General features: G+C 44.7%; 1 protein-coding gene across 1 annotated transcript in view; it reads left to right on the top strand.

Moving 5' to 3' along the window:
• Nucleotides 1–6569: 6569 nt before the first annotated feature.
• Nucleotides 6570–26014, top strand: part of ELAPOR2 (endosome-lysosome associated apoptosis and autophagy regulator family member 2) — a 94320-nt gene continuing 74875 nt past the window's right edge. The window contains exon 1 of the mRNA XM_038154209.1: nucleotides 6570–6938. Within this exon, the coding sequence (XP_038010137.1) occupies nucleotides 6810–6938 (129 nt within the window). The 5' untranslated portion in view covers nucleotides 6570–6809. The remainder of the gene's footprint in view (nucleotides 6939–26014) is intronic.

Consider the following 26014-nt stretch of genomic DNA (forward strand, 5'->3'; position numbering starts at 1 on the left):
ATACACCTGGCACCATTACTGAGATGAGTAAAAAGTTACACCAAGAGCTGTTCTCCTCTGCAGAAAGCAATTTAGTCCATGTCACTCCTCCTAACTTAGTTCACACTCCAAATCAACACAGGCAGAACATGCAGATTTTAGCTTTCTGATAGTTTACACTTTTCAGATTGCTAACCCTAACCCCCTCCCTCAAATGGCACGTCCTCTTTGGACATAACCATGTCACCATGGGTCCCTGAGAGTCCTCTAACAAGGCTCGATTTTGCAAGCAGAGTCAAGAGAATCATCATTACTCAAAACCCTCTTGCAACCCAACAGCAGACAAATAGGTTTGCTGGGAAAAGATGCCTGTGGATGAATGGCTGAGAAACCCTAATAGCAGCAGTAAAAGGCTCTCCTGCTGTCTGTCCCCAGTTGTCTTGGAAATATTTACCCTTGCTATTCCTTCTTACTCAAAACAAACATGCTAACTTGATTTAATGTAGTGATCATCTCTTTTTATCCTATATGAATTCAAAAAACATGGCTATTGACTACTATATAACAACACAGAGTAATGGCAACCAAAATGCACTCAAAACAGGGTTTTTTCCACTCTCTCACACTGCCGCACGTTGGGCGGCAAATTTTGTCCTAGTTTAGGGCAAATTTGGGAGAAAACCTGCAAAAGGAGGCCCCTCCAGAAAGCAAACCCACACAGCCCCTCCCTCCAACCGGTTCGGGAAGGATTCCTCGAAGAGAAGTGGAAAGAACCTGTTTATTTAACAGGCACAGCACCCCCCAGCACACAGAATGAACAATACCAGATGATAACACTCCTTCACCACTCTGAAAAGGATGACAAATTCAGAAAGTCTCTCTTGGGGGGGTGGTTGCTCTGTTGTCAGTCCCTCCGGTGCTGGAGATGGCTGCTACAAGCCACGAGGTGCAAGCTCTCGGTGTTTCCAGGTCCCAGTCCAGAGCAGGTTCGAGTAGTTCCAAAAAGGGAAGGAAAAAAAAGAAAAAAAAAAAGGGAAAAAGAAAAAAAAAAAACAGTCCAGAGAAAAAAATTGGACTGCTTAGCTAAACTAGCTAATGAGCAGAAGCAAAAGCAAGAGCGAAGCAGGAGCAAGCAGAAGCCAGAGCAAGAGCAAAGCAAAAAGCCCAGCAAAAAGCAAAAGCCGCACTATGTACTCCCTGTCTCTGTGTCCCGCCAGCCGTGGGGGAGCGGGCTGCTAACAAAACCCAAAACAAAACATTCACTCTTCAGAGCCAGTCTTGAAGGCACAGAACATAATATCCAGCATAAACAGAACACACAAATGGGGATACAAGCATCATAACATCACCCTAGGACAATATGATAGGGAGGAGAATCAATGAACTATACACTACATAACTGAAAATTACTATTTTCCCCTTAGTTTAGAAAGCAAAAATAGGGCTGTCAAATCATGTGGCTATCTCAAAAGCAGACAACTTCCTCTCTTACAGCTGAGTTTCTTGTGATTCAGATTCAAGCAAGGCAGATTATGTCTCTTAACCTCTTTTCTCCAGGCCTGTGGATAGAAATGGTACAGAAGTGCATTGGGTCTTTTATGTCTAACCTTTGCACAGCTCATATTGAGTTGTATGTATTCAAGGAGCTGTTCTAGTGCCAAGCCAAGAGCAGGATTTACAGGAAAATTCACCTAAAGTCACAATAAGAGAAAGGATGAACAAAGAAATCACAAATGGAAGGCTTCAAGAGGTTTAAAGTGGATCCAAAGGATGAAGTTTGCTAGAAAAGCAAAATACAGGCACTCTAAACATCTCTAGGGAGAAGAGGCAAAAATACAGCATTGAGGAGCAAAGGAGGGAAAGGGATAAATCCCAAATGTTCCATCTAGGAGTGGGTATTATGAAAAGGCTGTACTAGCTGATCCTGGCTTTTCTCTATCCAGGAAGCCTTGTTTCTTTGTTTTTCAGGTGTGGGTTTTTCAGGAGGCTACAGCTATGTGACAAAGTCTCACAATTGCATCACACAGCCCAGCAACCCCTGTACAATGTCACTTCCTCTGTGCTGGGCTCTGGTTTGGAAGCAGGTGGGGCTGAGGGTAGGGCATAAACCAGTCAGACATGTACCAGTTAATGCACCCCAAAGCTGGAGGATGTGAACCTTGTTGAAAGAGGACACTCTCTAGACAGCAGAAAATTATTTAGAGGGGGCTTCACTGCACCATGTATAGGTGTCTATATCAGAACTACCTGTAAAATAAATGGAGAGAAAAGACATTCAACTCCTCCTCAAAGACATGATTAAAACAATGTCTGATGAAGACATTAAAACAATGTCTCATGAAGCTACCTTCACTTTCAGCTCTGGATGCTGTCAGATACCCTCCTCAGAAAAAGGTTTCTGATGTGTTTATAACTTATATTTTAGGGGAGGGTGAATAGTACTCCCAGAGCCCTACAAGCTGTGGGTGAGAAAGTTAAATGAGGTGAATCCCAGCATTGGGTTCTTCCATGGGCTACAGGAGAAGCTGAGAGAGATCTCACTGCAAATGCCATCCATCTTTTACAGGGACTGCTTAGCCATCACATCAGCTTTCTCAGCTGGGTTCTCCAGATTATTCTAGGATGAAGTCACGATGGTCCTTGAATGATTTGACAGTATAAGTGATGTCTAAGCAGGTCAGAGGCCTGGGCATAAACATTCTTTTAGTATTGTTGTGTGTCTTGGATTTCCAAAGAGATTGAAAACTTTGGAAGCCCAAAAGCAAGCACATCTGTAGGAGCAAGCACATATTTTAAGTTTTTTTTTTTAACTGCACTCAGTAAAGCACCAGAATGACACAGTGTCTTGAAAGAGTGTTCTGTCCTGTCTCAGATAAAGTATTCCCTCATGGAAGGTACACAGATGACCAGGTTATATGGGAAAATATATGGTTCACAAGAAAAAGAAGTCAAAGCAGGACATACTGTGGTAGAGCTCACAGATGGATGTGCTAGCAAGCTAAAAGAATGGTGCCTTCTGTGGGAAAGCAGTTACTCTTGCAGAGCAGTTAGAAAATTTGACCACATGGAATGCAAACAATGTTAGAAGATGAGTCTCAGCAAAGAAACTCCATGAAATTGCTTTATGATGGTTAGCTTTCCCAAAAGTTGCAGTGAAATGTGTGTGCAGGCAAGGTTTTTAAGGCAATTTCACCAGAAACAGGCAGAGCAGAAAAGGGTTAAGAGCTTCATTTACTGTGTGATGTATTCTCACGAAGGCACTGTCAGCCTACAGACCTGACTAATCCCCAGTGTGGTTACTAATTGCTGTCATCCAAACAGGAGCTGGCAGCCATTTAATTTTCCCTTTCACTTGGTGTCATTAACATTAGTGACATATGGCTCTTTCCCTGCCCCAGCTCAGTGGCTACCAGGGAAACCTATGGCTTGAGCTTTATAAACATAAAAGTCCATGATTAACTTTCAGCATCTTGATGGTGTCAGGAAGAACTGTTTACAGATCTGGATCCTAAATGCCTGCAAGCTGTTGGGTTTTTTTTCTGGGCACAACTTATAATAGCAGTATAAAGGTACGCTTTTACATCTTCAACTTACACCAGGCTGATGCACTGGTATAAGTTGCACTGGTATAAAATTCAGAAAATAGGGGAGATGTAGCTCGAAACACATTACAATATAAATTATTTCTTGCTACTTTTCTTTTTTTCTTTCTTTTTCTTTTGTAGTTTCATGTAGTTGAGCTGGGCAACTGTTTATAAGTGAGATTCCATAAATCCTCTGAATTACTTCTGTATTTTTTCACTTGACTCAAAATATTGGGTCAAGATTTCAGATACAGATCTCAAAACTGTTCCACTCCCTGCTATCCATTCGTACTAGATTTAAAACTCCTTTATCTCTGCTACCTTATATATAGGTGCTACTCTTTTTTTTATATGAAAGTTACACAATATGTCTCAAATCCCACACTGCTTTCCTCCTCTAATGAGCCTATCTAAGCTCATTAATTTTTTAAACAGTATTCTTTTTATTTTCTGCTGGCCACCTGATTATTATGCACTGCAGCATTTTTGCCATCCTGCTTTCAGGTAAGATCTTCAGGATTTAGTATCACAGGCATTTCAGATCCTCTTCAAATAGCACAGCAACCACAGTGATGATATTGCTTTTAAAGGTTGAGTAATTTCTGGACCTTGTGCCATTTGGAAACATAGAGTAAGACAAAAAAAAAAAAAATCTCAGATTGTAGTGATTTTTCTTGCTAGGAAGACAGCAAGTCCCACAGAGAAAAGCTTTGGTAACATACAGCAAGTCCTGAAGAAGAGTATGTAGCATTTTATTTGTAAATTGACTTAGCCCTACTCTGAGTTTGAAGGTTAAATAATTTAGTGATGCAAAAGGGTGACAGAACAGCTGACAAAGCACACTCTGGTACTCCCTTTCCTCTGCTGTATGGAAGTTCTGCTCACCTGAACTGACTCTGCTGGCCCTGATTCCTCCTGGAGGGTCCCTGGGAATCAGCACAGGGACTGCAGAGAGCAATTCTGCCAGCAGCCCCCCAGACCTGCTTCCCACTCTGAACTCTTTCTCAGGGTCAGCACCTGCAGCAAGGAGTGCACTTTTGTGCAAGCTGACCTTGTGTTTCAGCACATGCCCCAGTTGAGATGGCCGTGACACACAGAGTATCGCTGTACAACTTCAGAAGGCTTTAAGCACCAGCCCATAGAGAGTAACACCGTGCCACTTCAGAAAGCTTCAAACCCCTGCTCTTTATTGCTCTTCAGTCCATCCTTTTACACCCCTCATGTTCGTGCATTGCACTGTGTGCCCTCTGTTCCCTTGGTGGCTGCTCAGTGCCCCTGGGCACTCCCTGGCTCATCACCTTCAGTGCTGCTCAGCTGCTTCTCACAGCTGTACCCACTGGGGATGAGGCTCTGCCACAGCCCCACTCCCAAGCACCACAAACTGTGTGCCCACACCCTTGTACCCATTTTCCTTGTGTGAAAGGCATGCTATAGCCAAACAATATATTTTTCCCATATACTTTCAGAGTGAGTCCCTTGCTGCATTCCTGGGAGTGCCAGCAGTTTTGTATGTTTTATTTTACCAAAGGTGAAGAGAAATGCTGCTCTAGCTGAAATCAGTGCTCTTCAGTTACTGGATTTTATCCTGCAGTTAAGGTGAGCGACAAATCCTTGGGAGCAACCTTGTGACCTACCCAGTGCAGAAGCACAAAACATAAAGCAGCAGCAGGGTTTCTATCCTGTTTTCCACTTCTTCTGGAAAGATAATTTGATTTTTTTCATGTAACTGATTACACAAGGTGCTTTGTTTGGCACCCTGGTGAGCAATGGGGCCTTTGATGGAAGCTCCATAACCCACTTTCCTTCCTCCAGCTGGAGCTAAAATCAGAGCAAGGCTCTATACAAGAACAAAGGGAAATTGCAAACCTGTCTCCGTTAGGAGAGCATCACAGAGCTCCTTTTCTGACTGCTCCAGCAAGGGTCTCAAGTGACATAAAATGAGCAAATTGAACCATTTTTGTATTAGCATACAGTCACAGCAATGACACCAGCCAGGGGTGGACAGAGGGCTTGCATGATGCAAAGATCTGACTCTGCCCTTATACCTGCATCTCTTTTCATGAGGTGAGTAAAAGCTGAGTCAAGCCTGAATCACGGTGAGCAGGAACTGCAGTAAAGTTACCGAAAAAAGTCACTCCATGAATTGAAAGAAAAATAATTTTTAAAAAAGGGGCTATGTATTGGAGTCTGAAAAGTAGATCAATAAGGACAGGAACATCTTGTGCTAGCCATGGGAAGCTCTGTGCTGGGGTTTGCTGGTTAGATAAGAGGAGGCAAAAAGGAAGACCCAGGAGGGAGCAGGAAAGTGAGCAGGGCCAACCCCTGAGATGTCAGGGAGGCAGAGGATGATCGGTGCCTGAGGCAGTCACACTTCATTAGGAATGAGTAGTTGGACATTGCTGGGGAACAGGAGACAAAATTCGGAATGAAAGGCAACCACCGAGGGAGAAACGTACATAGTTCTGGAGGATAAGAATAATTTGGGTCAGGCCACGAATAATCTGCTTTCCCATCTCACTGGGCAGGTCGCTGCCCTGCTCTGGCCATGAGCTGGGCGGTCCAGCGCACATCCAGCCTGGTGGGATCCCGCCTCGCCTGGGGGACAGGGGGCATCCTTGGCGGTCCGAGGAGCAGGGAGGTGGGCGCAGGCACCCCGCGGGCCTGGCGCTGCCATGGACAAGGACAGGGGTGCCAGCACTCAGGCGGGAGACGGCGGGGGATGCAGGCCAGCATCCCACGGCAGGGCTGGGGAAGGGGGCATTCCATCTCACAGCCTATCGAAAGCACAGGTTCCAGGGGGCTGCTGCCGTGCTCCCCAGTAGGGCCCGGGCTGCCGGCGGTGCCTGCGGGTTTCGCCCCCGCCGCGGAGGTTTTGGGGCTGGTGAGACGCAGCCGGAGGATGCTCCGCGCTCCCATCGCCACGCCAGGGCTGGACCAGCCTCGGCAGCGTGCGCCTGCGCTGCCAGCCTTCCTCCCCCTCCCGCTCCTCCTCCTCCTCCTCCTCCCCCCGCTGCCGGCCCCTCCTCCCGGCTCTGGCGGTGCCGGCGGGCGGCCGGCGGGGCCGCTGTGTCCGGGAGCGCCGGGGTTATGCCCGGCTGCCGGCGGGGCGCAGGGCCAGGGGCAGCCCGCGGCCGGGGCTCGCAGGTGTCCGGCAGGAGCAGGGGGCGCTGATCCCCAGCAGCACCCCCCGCCCCCGGGAAGGGGTGTGCGGGCGCTCCGCGGCGGGGGAGGAGGAGGAGGAGGAGGATGCTGCTGCTGAGGATGCTGAGGATGCGGCGGGCCGGAGCGGAGCGGGGGTACCCGGGTATCGCCTGGCTGTGCTGCTGGCTGCTGGGCTGGCAGGCGGCCGCCCTGCAGCTGCCGCCCTGCGAAGAGGTGAGATTTTCCTCCTCCTCTTTGGGTTTTCCTCATCCGTAAGGGCGGGTGGGGGGTACGCACCGGCTCGGGAGGAGGGTGGTATCCCAGCAAGGGGGTGTTGCTGGCTCCCCAGAGCTGTCCGGGGGATGGGAGCGGGGTCAGACCCGCGGGGAAGGGCGCTCCGCCGCGGTGCGGGGGGCGGCTCTGGGGCGGCCGAGCCCCTCCGCATCACCAGCAGAGCGGCTCCTCGGCCGTCGGTCGCGATCCGCTCCCCGCACTCCCCTTGTCCCCCGTGGCGATCGCTGCTGCCTCCAGTGCATGGAAATAGTAGAGTCCCCCCTCCAAAGGAAGGGGGCTCGGCCGGCCTCGCTGGTTTTCTAAACACCGCGTTGAATCGGCGCAAAGGTGCAGAGTAAGGGAGGGATGGTGTGTGAAGCTGTCCCGCCCGCCCGATGTCAGCTCGGTGTGTGCGGGGCTGAGCCGTGTGTGTGGCATGGGGAGAGAAACTTTCTGGCTCTCTGCTGCTGTAGGAACCCGAACCTGGAGGGAGTCGGTGTGTTCGGAGCAGGGACGCTCCGCACGGCTGTGCGGGATGCGAGGCTGAGGCGGCCGGACAGGGATGCGCAGCCCCGGGTGGCCCCTGAGGTTTTCCGGGGAAGGGACCTGGGCTTTATGAAGCTATTTTCCAGGATTTCCAGCCTTACTCCTACATGCAGGGACATCCTCTCTGCTGCTGTTAAAGAGCAAGTGTTTTAAACCAGCAGTAGAGGTGAGGAGGCTGGGTATCACCATCCCAAACTGGTCTAGGTGGCCGGAGCTCTGCTCAGGCAAGCAGAAACCTGTAAGTGCATTAACAACGGTCAGTCCCCTTCCTTCTAACCCCCCTCCTATCCGAGGATGCTCTGGGACCACAGCTTCCCCACTTTACCTCTTGCAGTTGCACCGTTTAGTAAGAATTTGTACATTCTCAGAGCGGGCTGGGGGTGGGAAACTGCAGCCAGAAGGGAGCACTGCTGGTGATGGGTCCTTGGAGGCTATTGCAGTGTGGGACCTCCTCGGCTGGGGGTGCAGAAAACCATGTCCTCTTCCTGTGATGAAAGAGATAATTTCTGTCCTGGGGAATATTCTCTCTTTGCCTATGAAATTTCCTTGTTGTCTTCCAAGCAGCAGAGCTCAGTGCTAGTCTAGCGTGGGAAATCTTGCAGTAGGGAGAGGTGATGTCTGGCAAATCAGTGTCTGTTTTGGGCATGTTTCTCCTAAATGTTGATCATTCTCAGGGCATGTTTTTCCTAAATGTTAGTCATTCTCAGAGAGAGGAATTCATGCAGCCACCTGCTTTAAATTACCCATCTCCCTTTTCAGCTAGTGAAGGGAAACAGGTACTTTTAAAGCTGTTTTCATCCTAAAGTCTTTGCATCAAAAAATGAACCTCTGCAGATGGCTAAAGGTGAGAGCTGAACCTGTGCAGTGGTACCAAAAGTGCACAGCTGGTATTTTGAGCATCTTGCATTGGGCTTTAGGTGTGCAAATTCTCTCTGGTGCCCCACTCCTGTATGCCTGTGGATCTGGACCTGTGTGCTTTTGCTTTCTTTTCAGAGAGGCTGACAATGTTGTTTTACTTGACTTGAGCGCTCTTTGAAACAGAGACAGCCCTCACTCACATGGTTAAAAAACTGTGTGTTGCTTGTGCTGGGGTGTGTGCAGCCACGAAAGTGTGTGTCCCAGGAAATGTAATTACAAACGTGTCTGGATGGAGACAGAGGGGGAAAAAAAAGGGAGCTTACGAAGAGCCAGGAGAGCAGATGAACTGCTTTACAAAAGGGAAGAACAGAAGATAATATTTTTGTCTCAAAACGTGACCATTTGCCCTAATTCAGTCCAATTTGAGTGACCTGGGTGTATTGCCATTAACAAGCTGATGAGATTGACTCCGATTTGGGCAGACTCAGGGATGAAGTCGTGCCATAAGAAAGCACAGCCTGTAAGAGGGTATTGCAGTCCTTTAAAGACTTGGTAAATGTATTTTGTTTTATACCCAAAAGGTCTGAGAAGCACAAGGCTTAGTGTACTGATAGGTAGCTCATTTTCAATCTATAGGGGATCCTTCTTTAGCAGCACTCCCCACTCCTTCCTTGACAACTTGTTTTTGGTTCCCTCACGACAAATACATATATCTGCTGGTTTGTGAGATTTCTGTGCTGGCACAACATTTGGAGCAGTGAGATCTCTGGCTGTGCCTGAGGCTCTCTGGTGCTCTGATTACATAGATAGTAAAATAATAATGTCTAGCAATGTCACTTTCCAGAATTTTTTTTGTCATTGACTTCATTCGTCAGGGACTGTAGTAGTTCAGCACCCTGGATTGAGGAGAGGTGTGTTTGTGCTGCAAACCAAAGGTACAAACAGCTTGAATGAATGCTCCTGGGAGTTTTTGGAGTAAACGGATACAGCCATAAGCTTCTAGCACAGCAGTGTTCAGTCCATTCACATCGTGAGCCCTCCCTGAGCTCTCCAATGCCAGCAGCAAATTTAAAGGTGATTTGTGCATCTCCAAGAGATGGAGGCAGGCTCAGCTTGCACGGCTCATACCTCTGGGTACAGAACCTGGGGAGACCCATTACTGTACCCTGTGCCTCTGGTGACTTGGCAGCTGGAATTAGGACAGTGGTAGAAGAACAAGTGTTTGGTGAATTCTTTCTGCTGTGCCAATGATGATCAGGGTTCTCATGCAAATATTTCATGTGTGGCATAAATTATGACTTTGAGTGGAATTGATGACACCCATGCTTTTCACTGCCATTAAATACACATTAAGCTGTTATGTTGGCAATAATGGGATATTGATGCCAGTCCCCCTGCTGCTGCAGGGACAATGGTTGTTACATCTTATATTCCAATGTTTTGTACTTTTTCTTTTCTGAGCTTTTCAACTGAATAGGTCTTCTTCAGCTTCCCCTTAGAGATTCACACAAATCTGAGCAGATTTTGCTTTTAGGACATTTGATACTCAGCCGAAATAGGTATTTTCTTCATTTCATGTTTCCCTGTGTTGTTTTTTGCAATAATAAAAAAAAAAAATTTAACTCGCTGAGTGATTCTTCTCTTGATTCCCATTCAGCCAAATTGCTTTCAAAGAGAGATACAGAGTATCCTGCTGGCAAAGATGTTTTCTTTCATACTCTTCTACTCTCAGTTATTATGCAGATTGAGATGTTCCTTTGACATTGATAATAAATGTGATTCTGATACACTGCATGGTTTACCTGCTGTTTTAGTAGACAGGTAAATTAAAGGGTGATGCTAAATGCTTCCTTTAAGGGAATATATTTTTGCACTAGTCTGCTAGAATCCTTATAGAAAAGACAAAAACAATACAAGAAATGTTCTTGGAAAACAAGAGTCTTATATAATCCCTTGCAAGGCAAAGGCAAAGAAGTCTTAAGAATAAAGGTGGAGCATGAAATTGAACTTAGGTCAAGTGAGGGGGATTTGGTGTGTTGAAATAGTGCCAATTCTCATGAGGAGAAAAGGTTAAAAAATCGAGTATGTCTAAGCTAAGTGTGAAGTATTTTAAGTGTTTCAGTACATTAAATCAGGATAGTAGGCACTGAGCTAAGCAGTGTGGGAAGCAAGGTGAAATTCTGTCTTTGCCAGTAAAGGGTGGAGAGGAGATGTGCCAGTCCTGGAAAGGTGTCACATAAGCCAGCACGCCTGTCACTGAGTACACGTGGCAGGAGTGACAGGGATGTGTGCTGGCAGGAACCCGAATATCTGAAACACACTTGTGTTGTGAGCTGGACCTGCTTGGGAAGAGCTCTGGAGTCACTGCAGAAGGCTCTGTAGAGGCAGCGCATGTGCTGATGGTGAAACAATTGGGGTAGGTGATTAAAAGGAAAAGAAAAGAATAAAACCTGTCAGAGAGGTTGTGTGCCCTGTCATTAGTACTCGGGAACCGTGAAGGCTGTGTTTGTTCTACAGCTGCTTAATGAGCACACAGTGATCCCAGCAAAGGGTGGGGCTGTCTAGGTAAGGAGGGAGTAACAGAACAAGAAAAAGAAGAACATGCATTAATGCATGGGATACAGAAAATTATTGAGATGCAAATCTATGGGATAAGGTAGAAATAAAAAGGATTTTTGTGCACTTTAAAGTCTAAATGTTTTTTTTATTAAAAGTTAATTATTTTTATTTTTATGTAACCATAAACAACCTTTGGGTTGATCAAAGATATTAATTTAGTTTCTGTTGGCTTTAAAATATTTGAAAGGATTAGCTCATTTAGGAAGGAATTCTCCTTCTAAGTTGGTTTCCTTGCTGCCCCTTATTGGTACCCTTGTCCATTTCTCTGAAGCATCTGCATTTGCTATTTTGGCAACAGAGCAGGTGCTACCTATGCCAGCAGCTGGGATGATCCAGTGTTGTATTCCCTAATTTCTAACCACCTTGAAAGATATTAGACACTTAACCTATGAATGATTCATAGTCAGCAGAAGAGGCTGTGGAAAGATTCCTACACAGACCATTTTATTTCATGTCTTGCTACACAGATTTTGTCTTTTTGGGGGAAAGAGAAATGTACAGCTTCCATTTTCCATGGTGAAGAAGGGTCATAAAGATGAGGAAAGAGGAGCAAAAACAGGCTACAAAACTGCTGACAGTGAAGCCGATGGAGTGGAAACACGTGCACAAAAGGTGAGGAGAGAGATGCTAAAACACAGGTACCACAGCAGAGAGCACAGGAGCAGAGCAAGGTGGGGGAAGCACAGGGAGATTGGTGAGGTGTTAGAAATGAAAACCTGGGAGGGGAGACAAATGCTGGCATAAAAACTGGATAGTGAGCCATGGCTGTAATGATTCAAGGATAAGAGAATTAGTCATAGTGGAAACTGCTGTAACACACCATAAACTCAAAAGAGTAGCAGCCATTAAACCAACACAAGATTGCATTTCTTCCACCATCAAATATCACTGGATCATTCAGGGTGAGATCTATCATTTATAAAGAAGGCCATGATTTTATTTTCTCTTTTTCCTCATAGGTTTTGGTTGAGTGAGAATGGGAGCTGTGCTGGGATTCCTGGCACATCCATGCATCATGGAGTCAGGACTACCAGCCAGCCAGGGGCCAGGGTGGGTTTTTGCCGGGATTTGGGCTGTCAGCTGCCTCATCCAGGCCATGTTTTCCTCCAGGTGTTGGTTGGGAAGGCTTTGGCAGTACTGTGTGTTGCTTTCTGCCAGGTGATGACCTGGGTCAGAAATGCTGGAATCGCTTGAAGGGAACCTTTTCCATGAGCCTGACCATGTGTCAGTGAAGGTGTTGGCAGGGCTCCCACTGACTGCAGCGACCCTGGGGCAGAGCCAGGGGCTCTCAGACCTGCAGGGCTCAGGCTGTGGGCAGCAGGGAGATGCCATCACTGCAGGCTTCCCTGTGTCATATGGTGGGTTGCTGTCAACACCTGCTGAAGGAAGTAGTAAGCATCAACTAAGTAGAAATAAAAAGATTAGAGAAGAACAGATAATAGTTGTTAAAAAGAAAAAAATAGCCTTGAGAAAAATAGCCTATCTCATGCTTGAGATAGGAGAGAAACAGTGTTTGGGAACAGGTCCCACATGTCTCCCAGATGGTGCCAAGGTTTTTCTAGGGGCTGCTGCTGTGAAGGGCCAATGTTATTATCCAGCATGGCCGTATCTTCCCTAACTCTTACATCTACTTGGAAAAGAGTGCCCCGCTCACTAGCCCTTGTTCATACCTTAGGTCTTACCCAGGACCCTGAAATGTGTTTAGGTTTTGATTGCTGGTACTGGGAACCTTTTGGTTTTCAGTCTTTTGGAAACAAAAACCTCTGGTTTTGAAGGAGAGAAATGGATAAACCCCCCTTTTTTGTTTTTTATTTTAACAACCATCTTTTAAAGCAAACAAACAAAACCCTTTCAAGTACAAAACGTTGTCTAAATCTCATAATGACCTTGTTTCACAAGCATTGTGATGCTCTCTTTGATAAATAGTGCCAGACAGTAATCACTGTGCACTTGGGACGTGGCTCAGAGCTGATTTAAGATGATCTAGGACGACATGTGCAGCTGAGCTGCTGGCTCTGCTGTGTTGGTGCTGATGATCCTGTCACTGTGCTGAGTCAGAACTAATGCTGATTTGGCTGCAAACTCACCTGCCATAAGGGAAAAAAAAAAAGCCAAAAAAAGGATGAGGGTTTAGCTGGGAGAGTGTCAGAGATGACTCAGACAGTGTTTAGGTTCTGGGGTGATAGAAATTATACAGGTGGCTTTGGGACCTACTCAAGGGCACAAGTCTGGTCTTCTTTTATTTCTGGAACATAAGGTTTTGGTGGAATAGAGCTAGCCTGGATTTACACTGAGATAATGGCAAGGGAATTGTATTTTGTGCTGTAGGAAGAAGAAAACAAGAAGTGTGTGTTAAAGGTGTGAAAGAACTGGATTGTTGCTCTCTGTTGTGCTTTGACTTAAGAGACACAAGTGCTGTCTCTGCAAGGAAAGGTATTTGCTGGCTGCAAGACATATTTTCAATGAAAAAAAAAATTCCAGATGATGGTGTACTTCCAACTGGAAAATTTCTTTGGCATTGAGTTTTTATTGCTACAAAGAGAAAGCAAATCACTCATCCCATTGATGTGGAATCAACCCCTCTTACCTGTTAGTGTTTTGTGGTCAAGAAATACAACACACAACAGAGGTGATTTATGGTGATACTTGAAGACTATTGGAAAGTACCTACAAAAAGTGACAGGAACTGTTGTCTGGTGGTGAAATGGTTGGGTAGCTCAAGTTTCATTTGGTTAGATTTTGTTCCACCTTAGAGGTACAAATATTTTTCCAGGGATAATCCACAGGAAAGTGGCTCAGGGTGTTTGGGATTGGTTAAAATGCTGTTTGCACCTTGCCAAGAACAGAAGCATCAGGAGAAGATATTCCTGTAAACAAGATGAGCAAGTCCATGAGTGTGGGCAGATCCCTGGCCCTTTTCTAGTTAGCAGGGTTGACCCAGTCGAAAGAGCTATTTTCTATATGATAATTACCAATACGGGTTACTAGTGCTAATCTTATAATCCAATTTGTTGAAAAATCCTTGCTTTAGGGAGAGGGTGAACTTTCCCTCTGAGGGTGGAACTGACCTGAACATGCTTAGAGGTGTTTTTGATGTAATGAATATGGTCAGAAAATGGAAATGCATCAGATAACCAAGCCAGAGGGAGGAGCGATGGGGAGTGCAAAACCTGGAGATGCCATTAACATAATTGCTGCTGGCTTGATGAAATACAGGACACATTTAATAGTGGAGAAATCAATGTCTAAATTGATTGTACTGTCACAGAAGACTGAAGTGTACCAGGTGGTGACTGCTAGCAGCAAACTGAAGGGCAAAGGTGATTTAGACCTGAGCTGTTGACTCTTAAAGTGTTAATTTCCCACGGTGTTTACTGTGGTGGATGAAATCCTCCTGGTTTTGTACTTGCTCTCTGAAGTTTCTTAAAGGAAGGCCTTCCCACAGGCTGGTGGTGTTTTATACACACAAGGGGTGGTGCTGTGTCTTTTGAGAGGTGTACAGCAGAAATGGATGATGGCTGATTTTTCCCAGGCTTTTATATCCATGGCTCCCTCCTGCTGGCAGGTCAACAGTGCTGATCAAATGCTGCTTGTTTCTGGTTAAGCTGCTTTTTATCTCCAGCTCTGTGGCTCCCTGAAGCAAATGAAGAAAGAAAGATTTCCCAAGACAGTTCTTTTCTTCTCTATTCTGTTTGTTCTTATTTAATCCAATTTTTAAAAAATTCAGACTTCTCTTGAAAGGAAAGCATGAGGGGCTGTAACCAGACTTCTTTATGGTAGGATTTGTGCTTGCATGGAGGGACTACGAGCTGATGTTCATCTCAGGCATGCTGGGGCCAGGCTGCATGATGGAATTGGAGTGGGAAATGAGTCAGCTTATGATGCTGCACCTTCCTCACAAGCACCTGCCCTGCAGACCTGCTGATGAGCAGCTTGTCTTCCTTGTGATGAATGTCAAGTGTCCTGATTAGTAGGAGAGTGGCTCTCCCCTAGAGTTGCTCAAGTAACAGCTGAACCCAGGCCAACTCTCTCCTCTTGCAGAAGATCTGACAGGATGACTGTCAATTAATGCCTGGTTTTGATGCTGAATTTAGGATACACGTGTGCTCTGAATTCCCTTTTTTATCTAGAAGCCCACTGTTCTCTGTGTAAGCCTCCGCCAGGTGAGGCAGTAGATCTAGAGGCATTGCTCTATCCTGCACCATAGGAACACATCCTGTTAGGCAAGCCATCCTTTCAGGGAGGCACTGACCAGGTATCACAAATAGTTCAGCACTGAGCCCTGAACTGCTGCTGAAATAGCTGTGATCGATGATCACACTCCCATTCACCCCAGCTAAGGGGAGGCACAATGCCAAAACCAATCAATTCCTGAATCTTTTTGTTTTGCAGTATTTTTAATGGCACTTAAAGCCAACTCTACTTAAATGTTTGCTGGCTCCTCTGAAAAGTCATTGCTTTGCAGTTCCAGCTTTTAAATTAAAAAAAAAAATCCCAAACAAACCAGCTGGTTTGCTGCATTGCCTATTGTGATACCAACCTGCAAATCTCTTGAACTGCTTTGCTAAACAAGGGAAAAAGATTTCCTTCAAGCCTTGTCACGTGGTCGTGCAGAAATCACGGCTTTCATTGAAAAAGGCGGGAGGAAAGAAAAGTTAAGTTGGCTCCTCAGTATTGAAGAGTTGAAAATGTGGACTTTGAAAATCTGCAAAGTTAAATGAGGTGGAGCTAAGTTGCATAGTGTTTTAAGGTCCTGTGGCACTTAAATAGGTTATATGAATTTGATGGGGTGGAAGCAATGATGCCTGACTCAAGGTTTTGGGAGGCTTTCTGTGACTGTTACCGAAAGTACAACTTGATTAACAAACTTTGACATGATTTAAATTTAGCATTTACACGGTAGATAGTCTGATGGGAAGGCCCAGTAGTGCCTCATTGGGCACCACACATGCTAGAAACAGGAATAAATTACTGGGGCAATGACCTGCTCTCATAGGCAGTCTCTAGCCTGCTGAGCAGGACAGACCCAAAGAGCTCTGGTCCCTGAGCTGTCAGTGTGCCCCCTCTGGCATGGATTTGCCCATGGCAGCTGGCACAGCATGGGACACTGCAGTAGAGGCTCTGGATGAACTCCACAGGAACCCTGCAGTTAGGCAGTAAAGGTGAGTAGAGGCAGTTTTGTCATGGGATGATGATAACCGGGCACTTGTTAGATGTTAGGAAAGCACGTAGCACCCTCATTGTTCTTCAGGACAGCAGAAAATCAGCATGAAGAGACCTTGCTCCAGTGATCCATGCATAGTCCAAGCATGAGATCCTGATGGTGTGCACAGTAACACAGGGCAGAACCAGCATTTCTACCATAAAAAGAACTTACCTTGCTTTTAATTGTACAGGTTTGGCACCTAGCTTGACCTACGTATCTGGCGGAGACAATCACCACTCAAGATTAATATTTATCATGCTGAAAGTGATTTTTCTGCTGAATGTGCCCATTTTCTTCCACTGGCTACAGAGGGATGCTGGCTTTTGCCAGATAGATGCTCAGCTTTTAGTTACCTGAAGTAAAATAAGGAGCCATCAGTGGAATCAGTCCCCACTGAGTTGCATTAGCTGTTACACAAGCTCCAAGGTCACTCTGCAGCACTCTCTAAGCTGCAGGGGTGAGGGTGTTTTGATAAGCTGGGACATCACAGTGGTGCAGCTAGGTCTCTGCAGTGACCTAATTATACTGGAGAAGGGATCTAAATCTTTGCCTCTGAACTGCTGAATTAGAAGGGAAACACAGCAGGAGCACAGTCTTGGTCCTTAGTTCTGTAGAGCTGTTTGTGAACCAGGAGTTTTTATTGCTTTGCCTTGTAGCAGCTTCCTACCAAAGGTGCATTATCACACAGCAGAGTCCCTTCCTCTCCAGGAAATAATTAACATCAGGCTAATGCCAGGGTAAATTTCTGTATTATACATGTAGGATATAGCTATGTCTGTCTGTCTATGTATCTGTCTCTAGACACACATATTCAAGCTTGCCTGTAACAATCAGCTTGTAATTTGTCAAATGGGCTAGACTTTGTATCTGTGTTTAATTTCCAGCTGCAAAAAAGGCAGCTGCAGGATATTTCATGGCTTCCCATGTGCATGGTTACAGGCAGGCTGCATTGCCCAGGCAGGTGAACCAGCTATGAATGCATTTCTTTCTTTGTGTCCAGACTGGCTCATATCTCATGGGCACAGTCAGCAGCAAGGGACAGCTGGGGAACTGTGCCTGAGCAAAACCCTGATCTCTCCCTCCTGCCTTTCCCCAGTCCTGGGCTGATGAGTCACTGCTGATTGATTTGACTGATGCAGCCCTTTTGATAACACATTACCCTGCCCCTGGAACAGGGTTTAATGGTGCTGGGGACAAAGCTCTGCCTACTGCTGTCATGCCAAGCTCATCCCTCACCAGGCCTTGGCTGGATGCAAGAGGGAATCTTGCAGCTCTGGGCACTCTCTAGCTGCTAGAAATGCTAACAAATTTGGATTTGTAGCTGCCTAAGCTTCCTTAGCCCTATGGGTAAATCTGGACTTCAGGAGAAAAGTGCACTAAGCAAAGCTTGGCCAGACCCTGCTGCTGGAGGTCATTTTAACTGGAGTCAGCAGCACAGACACAGAAAAGAGTCCAGAAGCTGAATGTAGCTGATGGCCAAGTTAAATCTAAGATGTGTTTTCTCCACTGTTTACTTAGCTCAGGCTGCCTTGGGCTGCTAGTTTCTCCTTGGTTCTATTTATTTATTACTTATTCTTGCAGTGGAAATGGACTCTGCGGGCTCGGAGACAGCCCAGGAGGCCAATATTGGATGAGGCTTGCTCATAATGGGCAATGTTACATATTTTTCTTGTCAGGCTGTGATTTCAGATATTGCTTTGTTCAATGAACAGGGTGGTTTCACATAAGGCAGTTAAGTGCTCACAAAGGGCTGGTCCTATCCTGGGATGGGTGGTTGCAAGTCAGGCAGAAGTTCCCAAGCTAAACCTCCCAAGCATGATGTCCCTCTAGTGTTACAGGTGTCGTCAGTCTCTATTTTGTCTTCCCCCCCACACCAAATGAAATATTCATAAAAACATCTAGCATTTCCAAAGTTGAATATTGAGAAAGATTCAGCTAAAATTTATAAAGAAAAAATGTCTTATTTGCTATGGGGTTGGTTCTTTTTTTTTTTTTCCTGTTTGAAAATACTCAGCCATCTGGTCAGCAAACAAATAAAATGCTGAATGATATTGGCAGCAAAACATCCACTGAAAAACAGTGAATGGGAGAAGGAAACAGTTCACAGTCTTTCTGTAGCCTGATGGGTTTTGGTTTTGCAGTGTTTTTTTTCCACAGAGGAGACTCCCGGATAAAATCTGTATTTGTAAAATGCAGAACCTGGTCACAATATTCATATAAGTAAATGCAGCTTTGGCAACGCCCAAAGTCAATGAAGATATTTTTATTTTTACTTCCCCACAAGGATTAATTAGGTTTGGCAAAAGAAGCACCCCTTTCCTTAATTTTCAAAATGCTTACTTTGTAGTATTACATGTAAATGCAATATTATATATTAATGTAATATAGTAAGTACTATTATATAGAAGTGCAATAAGTCCTGTCTATAAACATGTTTGCTGTCAGTGTGACCACTTTCATTAAGATTGTGTGAGTTTGAGTGCAAATCCCTTGTTTTGACACAAAACTGACCAATACTTGTAGCTCTTCCTTGGGGGACTGTGTGTATGGGTAGAGGGGACTTTGGATTGGGCTAACATTCCCTTCCACATTGAAGGTTTATTCCACTGATTCTCTCTGGCTGTACCTAAAATTCAGCCCCTGAGGAAGTGAAAGTCTGAAGGGGACAAGCTGAGCCCAGAAGTGAGCCAGACTCCTCCATCCCCGTGGAGAGAGGCAGGAGCACACCAGGAGCTCACAGGTGGGGGTCACCAGTGACGAGGGAATGAGGGATGGCTTTGTCACACCCTGCCCTGGGCTGGCCAAGTACCTCATGGGCATTTTTTTCATGTAGCAGCATCTCTCAGGAGAAAGGGAAATGTGGAGCAAATGCATTTGGTGGGAAATTGTGGAGGAGGTGACAGGGCAGAAAAATGATACAAGATCACACAAGTGAGCATCACCAGGCTTCCCTCTAATAACTGGCTTGTTCCTTTTCTCATAATTTTCTGGTGCCTGCTATGAAAAATTCTTACACCTAATGGAAAGTGATAACCAACAGCAGAGGGACAGGAGTGGAAGCTTTGCAAAATGCTCGTGCATGTGCCTGCTTTTAAGCACATGAATAATTCCTCTGAAGTTTGAAAATGAATGCCTTATTTAAGATGAAGTTGATGTTAAATACCATCCTGGATTAAAGTCAGGGAATTCTGTGTATCACAGAGTCAATGCTCTGACATAACTGAGACATATGATTGAATTTAAATCTTTTGCCTCTGGTAAGTTGAAGATTTTGCTTTAGGTTCAGTGTTGAAAAAATTAAATTGATTGGTGTTAAGAATATTTAAATGTTAAGTCAGTTTGGTGCTCATTTCATGCTCTTTTGTGGGTTTTCATAGAATTTTTTCTTCTGTACACATTCTGCAGATGTTTTAAGACTAAGTAATGATGTCCTCTTATGTGCTTTTCAAAGTGGAATTTGTGTAGCAGATTGGGCAGGATGATGCTGTGGGGCTGCTGCTGGAGGGGAACTGCAATGAAATGGGCTGTGTTGATTCCTCAGATGATTAAATCTGGCCATAGTTCAGGTCCTCACAGGATTAAAGTTGGCAACTTGTAAAATACTGTTACCTTTATGCTCCTCTCCACGAACCCCCTGGGAGCCCTGTGAGGCTGAGGCAGTTTGGCAGTAGTGAACTGAATCATCAGAGATGCATTTTCCCTATGGACAGTGTAATTTCAGAAGTTAAACCTGGTTCAGAGCAGTGGCTCACTGAGGAAGTGGCTGTTCAGAAGGAGAGGCACAAGCTCTTGGATGCACTTGTACATGCCCAGAAAATATTAATGTTGAGCTCAATTGTTCACTCAGATTGGAGGAGCCTTGTAGATACATATGCTATGGTATTTGTCTTAACATTTGCTCCATCTGGGTAATTTTTCTCAAGTGCATGGATATAATTTCCCCACTGAAGTTAGCAGCTCAGGTCCTCATCTGAGGTAAGTTATTTTGTCCTACTCAGCTGTTTCATATCTGATGTAGTTCTAGTTTGTGAATTCTACACATCTCAAGAGCACCCAAAGTGAGGGTTTGCCCATGTCCTTTATTTTGAGATTATAAAAAGGGACTCCAATTTATCATCTTGTCTTGCATCTGGTAAAGAAAGGCCCTGACAAGGCATGAAAATAAGTGAGTTCATTTGGCTGGTGCTTCAGGAAGCAGTGAAATTTGCCACTGCGTTGGTGTTGGTCTTCAGAAGGAGAACAAGGAGCAGAAATAAAAAGGAAAAAGTTGTCTTGGGAAATGGAAAACCCAGTGCCCAGGGGAAACCTGGTGAAAGCTTATGCATCTGCTGAGTGGAGACTGCCTGGGTCTGTTGACTCATCTTGGAGCAGCTGACTTTGCTGTCCATCTCAGGCCTGGGATCATTGAGTCACAAAATGATTTGGGTTGGAAGAGACCTTGCAGATCCTCTGGTTCCAGCTCTGCCATGAGCAGGGACACCTTTCATTAGACCAGGCTGCTCAGGGCCCCCTCCCAGCCTGGCCTCCATGGCCTTGAATCCTTCACAAACTAAAGCTCAGCAATTTTTTGCAGTGGCTTAATTAGAGCCCCTTGGGATACTGCAGGTACCTTAGGTAATTGCTTTCTTGGGATTTGCTTCTGAGCTATTTAATAGTTACACCCTGAACCCTTTCTGTGCGGATTGCCTTCTGAATAGGCAACAGTCAGCAACATCCATGCTCAAAAAACCAGAAGCTTCTCTTTCCATTTATGAGTCTTAAGCTCTGAATAGCTGGGAATAAAACATCAAGGTTGAAAAGGAGGAGGAATGAATAAAATCCAGCATATTAAAAGTTATAATTAGAACTGTGATCAACTTCGATACTGTCAGGCCTGTTTGACTGTAATAACAGAGTAGCTCTGAATAAAAAGCTTCACCATATTGGTAGTGAAACATGAATCTTGTTCTAGGAGAGCATTCTGGCTGATTGCACAGTGCCAGGGTGTGTGGATGTGAGATACAGCACGTGGGTGGCTTATCTGGTGTCCATATGCACGCAGCGTTTGCATAAGGCGTGCTGTATACATGATGTTTGGGAATAATAGGCACTAATATTTACTTTCCTGAAGAGAGAAGCTGGGTTTATGTGTATGGAAGTGACCTTGTGCAAACAGATCTGTCTGGATGCTGCTCTGTTTGTGTGGCAGGGAGCAGGGTGGGACACTCAGCCAGCTGGGGACTGTCCTTCCGTCCTGTGCAGCAGCACTCAGCCCCAGCACTGTGGAGAACACCACTGGTGCCACATTGTCATTGTCCCCTCTGCAGGGCACTTTGCTTTGTGCTCTGAACTGGTGAATACCAAATGACAAAACAGCATTTAGTGAGCTTTCTCCTTTATAGTTTTGTAGGTAGAAATTTATTGCAGTGGGCGGGTGTGGCATTCACATTGTCTGGAAAAATCCCTTCATCCAAGATTTTTCTCCTGGGAAGCTGAGAAGCCTCCAAGAAAAAAGGAAAACAATTCTTATCTGATTTGCTTCTCCTGTGTTGTGCTCATGTGGAATGTGTTTGGAGATTGTTCACCCACAGGTGATTGTTTCACTGGACTCTGGTGTGAGTTGTTTGACTCTTTGGCCAATTGGGGCCAGGCTGTGTCGGGACTCTGGAGAGAGTCAGGAGTTTTCATTATTATCTTTTTAGCATTCAGTAAGTATCCTTTCTGTATTCTTTAGTATAGTATGGTATTCTTTAATATAATATAGTATCATAAACTAATAAATTAGCCTTCTGAGAACATGGGATCAGATTCATCATTCCTCCTTGCCACGGGGATCCTGCAAATACAATAGGTGGGAGGCAACACTATAAAATTACACCTCTGCACCTCTTTTCGCCTTTTTTTATTGCTATAAAAGGAGGTGTAAGGGACAGATTCCCAGTAGTTAACAAGGCAACTACTTCAACCATGCATAGGATGCCTAAATATTGAGAGTTTAAAAGCTGTAGCCCATTAATGCTACTTTGATGGGCCTTGGTGAGATTGTGAATATTGGCATTAAAGCTGACATTTTTTTTTTAAGCCTAACATTTCTGTTAATGCATGATTTTTCAGTATAGTTGACTTCAATATTTGTAGATTTAAGCTCTAAGAACCTACTTCAGCAAGGGGTTTGATGGATTGGTCTTTTGGGGTTGTCAGGGTTTGCCCTGTACCATTGTGACCCTGTTCTCCACCACAAACCTGCACTTGCAGTGACCTGAAAACCTCTTGTCACAAACAAGAACAAGTGAAAAAAGTGTTATTTTTAGATGCTATTCTTGAGTATTGGAATTCCTGCTTTGGAAGAGAGAACCTCAGGAAAATCATTGAAATGCCTGGACCTCCTGAAAATGCTGATTCTTGCTGTGTGAAAGCAAAGTGATACAAGGCAGTAGGGTGAATATCTGTAGGATTGTGTAAAATCACCACATATAGTGAAAGTATCACTGAAAAAGTTTAACCACGTAGGAAGTTGTGTGCACTTATTAAACTTAAAATATGATTGCATTTGCATTTAAATGTATGTAATAAAAAGAAAATAAAACCCACAAAAAACAACCCGTGATGTATAAATTTTAAATTATAAAATTTTCATGTCATGAATATTAAAGAAGAGTGTCATGCATAGGTGATAATAAAAGTCATTCTCACTTTGACAAACTACATTTATTTGGTTGTAAAAATCTGAGGAAAAACACAAAAACTCATAGAAAGCTTGTTTCAGTTAATGGAAAAATATTCAGTTTGTGGAATTGGATTAAAGCTGTCCAAATATTACTGCTGGGTGAGTAAAAGACTAGATGACTCAAAACATTAGAACAATGAAGGTAAACTTATGTATCAACATCCTTTGTGATCACATTCTTTACTTCGGCTTTCTCTTTAGCCTGTTTTTGTTTTAGAAAATTTAGAAGCTCACTGAAAAATTATGATTTTTCAATCAGTCTTGTCTAAAGCCTGTTTGAGAAGCAATAGAGATTTGCAGATTAATTTGTTAGGTTTCAAGACTAAAGGGTTAAAAACCCCATAATCCAAAACCTGATGGCATAAAAGGAATAATTGGGATTTTTGCTTTGGTTGTGGAGTTATCTCCATCCTGTGTAAAGGACACTGGAGAACTCCCTGAGAAGTAAGGCTGGTCAATTGGGATGAAACCTCAGTGTTTATGGGGTAATTAGGGTGTGAAGCAGGATTTCAAAAGAGTATTTGAAAGGGTCAACCCCTTCTGCCTGTTCACAAAGTAATGGCCAAGTTTCCTGTTAAATAAACCCCCAGTTTGAATTCACAAGTGCAGCAGCATGCTTGGGGGTTTTTATTTTACTGAGTTGGGCTTCTCTCAGTGTGTGAAAGTGAGTGGAATTCATCTCTCTGAGTGGTGCTTCTCCAGTGGGCAGCACTGTCCTCTTCAACCTGCATCCCCCCTGTCCTGCCTGCACCAGTCCACCCTCCACCCGTGCTTGTTGCCCACAAAAGAATTTGGTGTTTCCTTCACTGGTACAAGGCTCTTTCACCAGCACACTCCTAGGGAAGAAAATGGAGAAGGGAGGGGAGCTTAGTCACAGTGAATTCATCTTCATAGAAGGTTAATTTTCAAGAGGGAAGGCTCTGAACTATCTGTTGGTCTCTTTTGACATTTGTAGAGCTTTGTGAGCATGAAAGGCTGTGAGTGCTCAGTGTTACGGTTCTCAGAGACTGCAGTGACATGCTGCTACCCTGCAGAAAGCCAATGTGCCTCTGACAGGTCTATTACCAGCAAGGTCTGACTGTGGCTTATTGCATTCGACATCTTTTTACAAAGGGTAGAGTGTTTTAAAGAATTTCAAGGAAGAACTGGGAGAAAATGGTTGCAGCAATTTCTTTTCTCCACTCCAAAGACAATGCTGGTGTTAAAGCAGCTGACCTCCTCCAAAGCAGCTGTTATTTAAGGGCAGAAATGGTAAAATCTGGCCTTATAATCAAATCCAAGGTGGTATTTAGACTGTAAAACCCTTTGAGCAAGGTCCTCTGGGTCAGACAGAGCAAGACCCTGGGTGGTTTAAGGACTATAACTGGATGAGTGTGTATCAGAAAAACATTGGGTTGCTGCTGAGAATCCTGAAAGGCAGAACAACATATGGGCTAGCAAAACATTAGATGTATCTCAGGGATTGGAAAGAACTATTACTAAATGTGTGGTGAAACACTGTCAGGTGAGAACCACTGACATACATGGTGTCCTGGCAGGAGCAGGGGCTGCAGAGAAGGAGGAGGTGGGGATGGGTGGTGGGAATGGCTCCCTCATTGTGGAAGTTGTCTGGACATTGTCTGTGCTGTTTTTTGCACCACAATTATATAAATCTATATTACAAACCAAACTAGATTCTATATAATATAGTCTCCTAACTGGGCAGCTTCTTATGTTTTCCTGCTCCTGAAGTTTCTCTGTGTTAATCCAATAAATGCTGCTGCATTACAAGCACTGGTTATCACAGGAGGGGTCACGATGAGCTTGAAGCTTCAAGCTGCAGCTGTACTGGCTGGAAAGGGCATCCTCCCCTACCCTGGGTGCTGTGCCAAGGTTTTTGCCTGTCCAGAGATGTACTGTGGCCCAGGCATCATCACCTCTGAGCCATGAAGAAGTTTTGTGCCAGTACCCCTTGGGGCAGCCCCATCGCTGCACGGCAGTGGTTAATTAAGCAAACGTGAGGCTTTGTGTGTTTGGGGGTTACTGAAAAACCTCCCTTTTATGGGGAGATAATAGAATTACAGAATGGTTTGTGTTGGAAAGGACCTTAATGCTTATCCAGTCCCAGCTTCCATCTTTCACTAGACCAGGTTGCTCCAAGCCCCGTCCAACCTACCCTTGAACACTTCCAGTGAAGGCACATCCACAGCTTCTCTGGGCAACCAGTTCCAGTATCTCACCACCTTCACAGTAAATAATTTCTTCTTAATATCTAATCTAAACCTGCCCTCTTTCATTTAAAACCCTTGCCCTTTCATCCTGTCATTACGTGCCCTTGTGAAAAGCCTCTCTGCACCTCACCTGTAGATCTCCTTTAGGTAGTGGAAGATGCTGGAAGGTCTCCTCAGACACTTTTTTTGGACTATTTACCATAAAATAGCCCTCTAAGAGGATAGGTAGTAACTTTGTACCTCTCACCTCCTCATCAGGGGATTAATTAGGTGTGCTTTTCAAGATATATTGGCAGTCTTGAGGTCTTTGTCTCTAATTATTATAATCTGTTTTGTCTCAAGTGTTTCGCCTCTGGAATTGGGCAGCATTTTCTTGCCTTTTGGGCAATTTGACTGTCAAAGCTGTTATTTTCACTCAGTGTTATGGCCTCATATAATTCCTTGCTCTTAATTCTACAAAAGAGAAAAATTGATATCTCAGTTTCTCAGCCTCCTACACAGGGTAACACAGTGTTTGCCTTTTATTCCCAGAGTAACAGAGTTAGCAGTGCTAAAATCTGGTCCTGTTCTCTGTTACTGGAGAAGTAATAAAAATAAAATTATAGAGGAAATTGTTTTTTTTTTTTTGTTTGTTGCTATGTTGGCTTGGGGATTGAGTGATGTGCTGCTGAAACTGGAGATTTAATGATGGCTCATTCTCACTCCACTGCTGGATGTTGCCTTTTGAATTAATCTCTAGGTCTTTGAACTAATTATTTTGAGGACGTATGAGGATGTGTAAGTGTTGCCTCCCTTCCCCCATGCTGGCATGGCCTTTGAGGAGGGAAAGGACTTACACAAAGTCGGATATAAATCCTGACCCTGTCTGAGTAAATTAAGAAGGAGGTGGAAT

The sequence above is a fragment of the Motacilla alba genome, chromosome 1A (assembly GCF_015832195.1).
Source record: "Motacilla alba alba isolate MOTALB_02 chromosome 1A, Motacilla_alba_V1.0_pri, whole genome shotgun sequence".
Taxonomy (NCBI): Eukaryota; Metazoa; Chordata; class Aves; order Passeriformes; family Motacillidae; genus Motacilla; species Motacilla alba.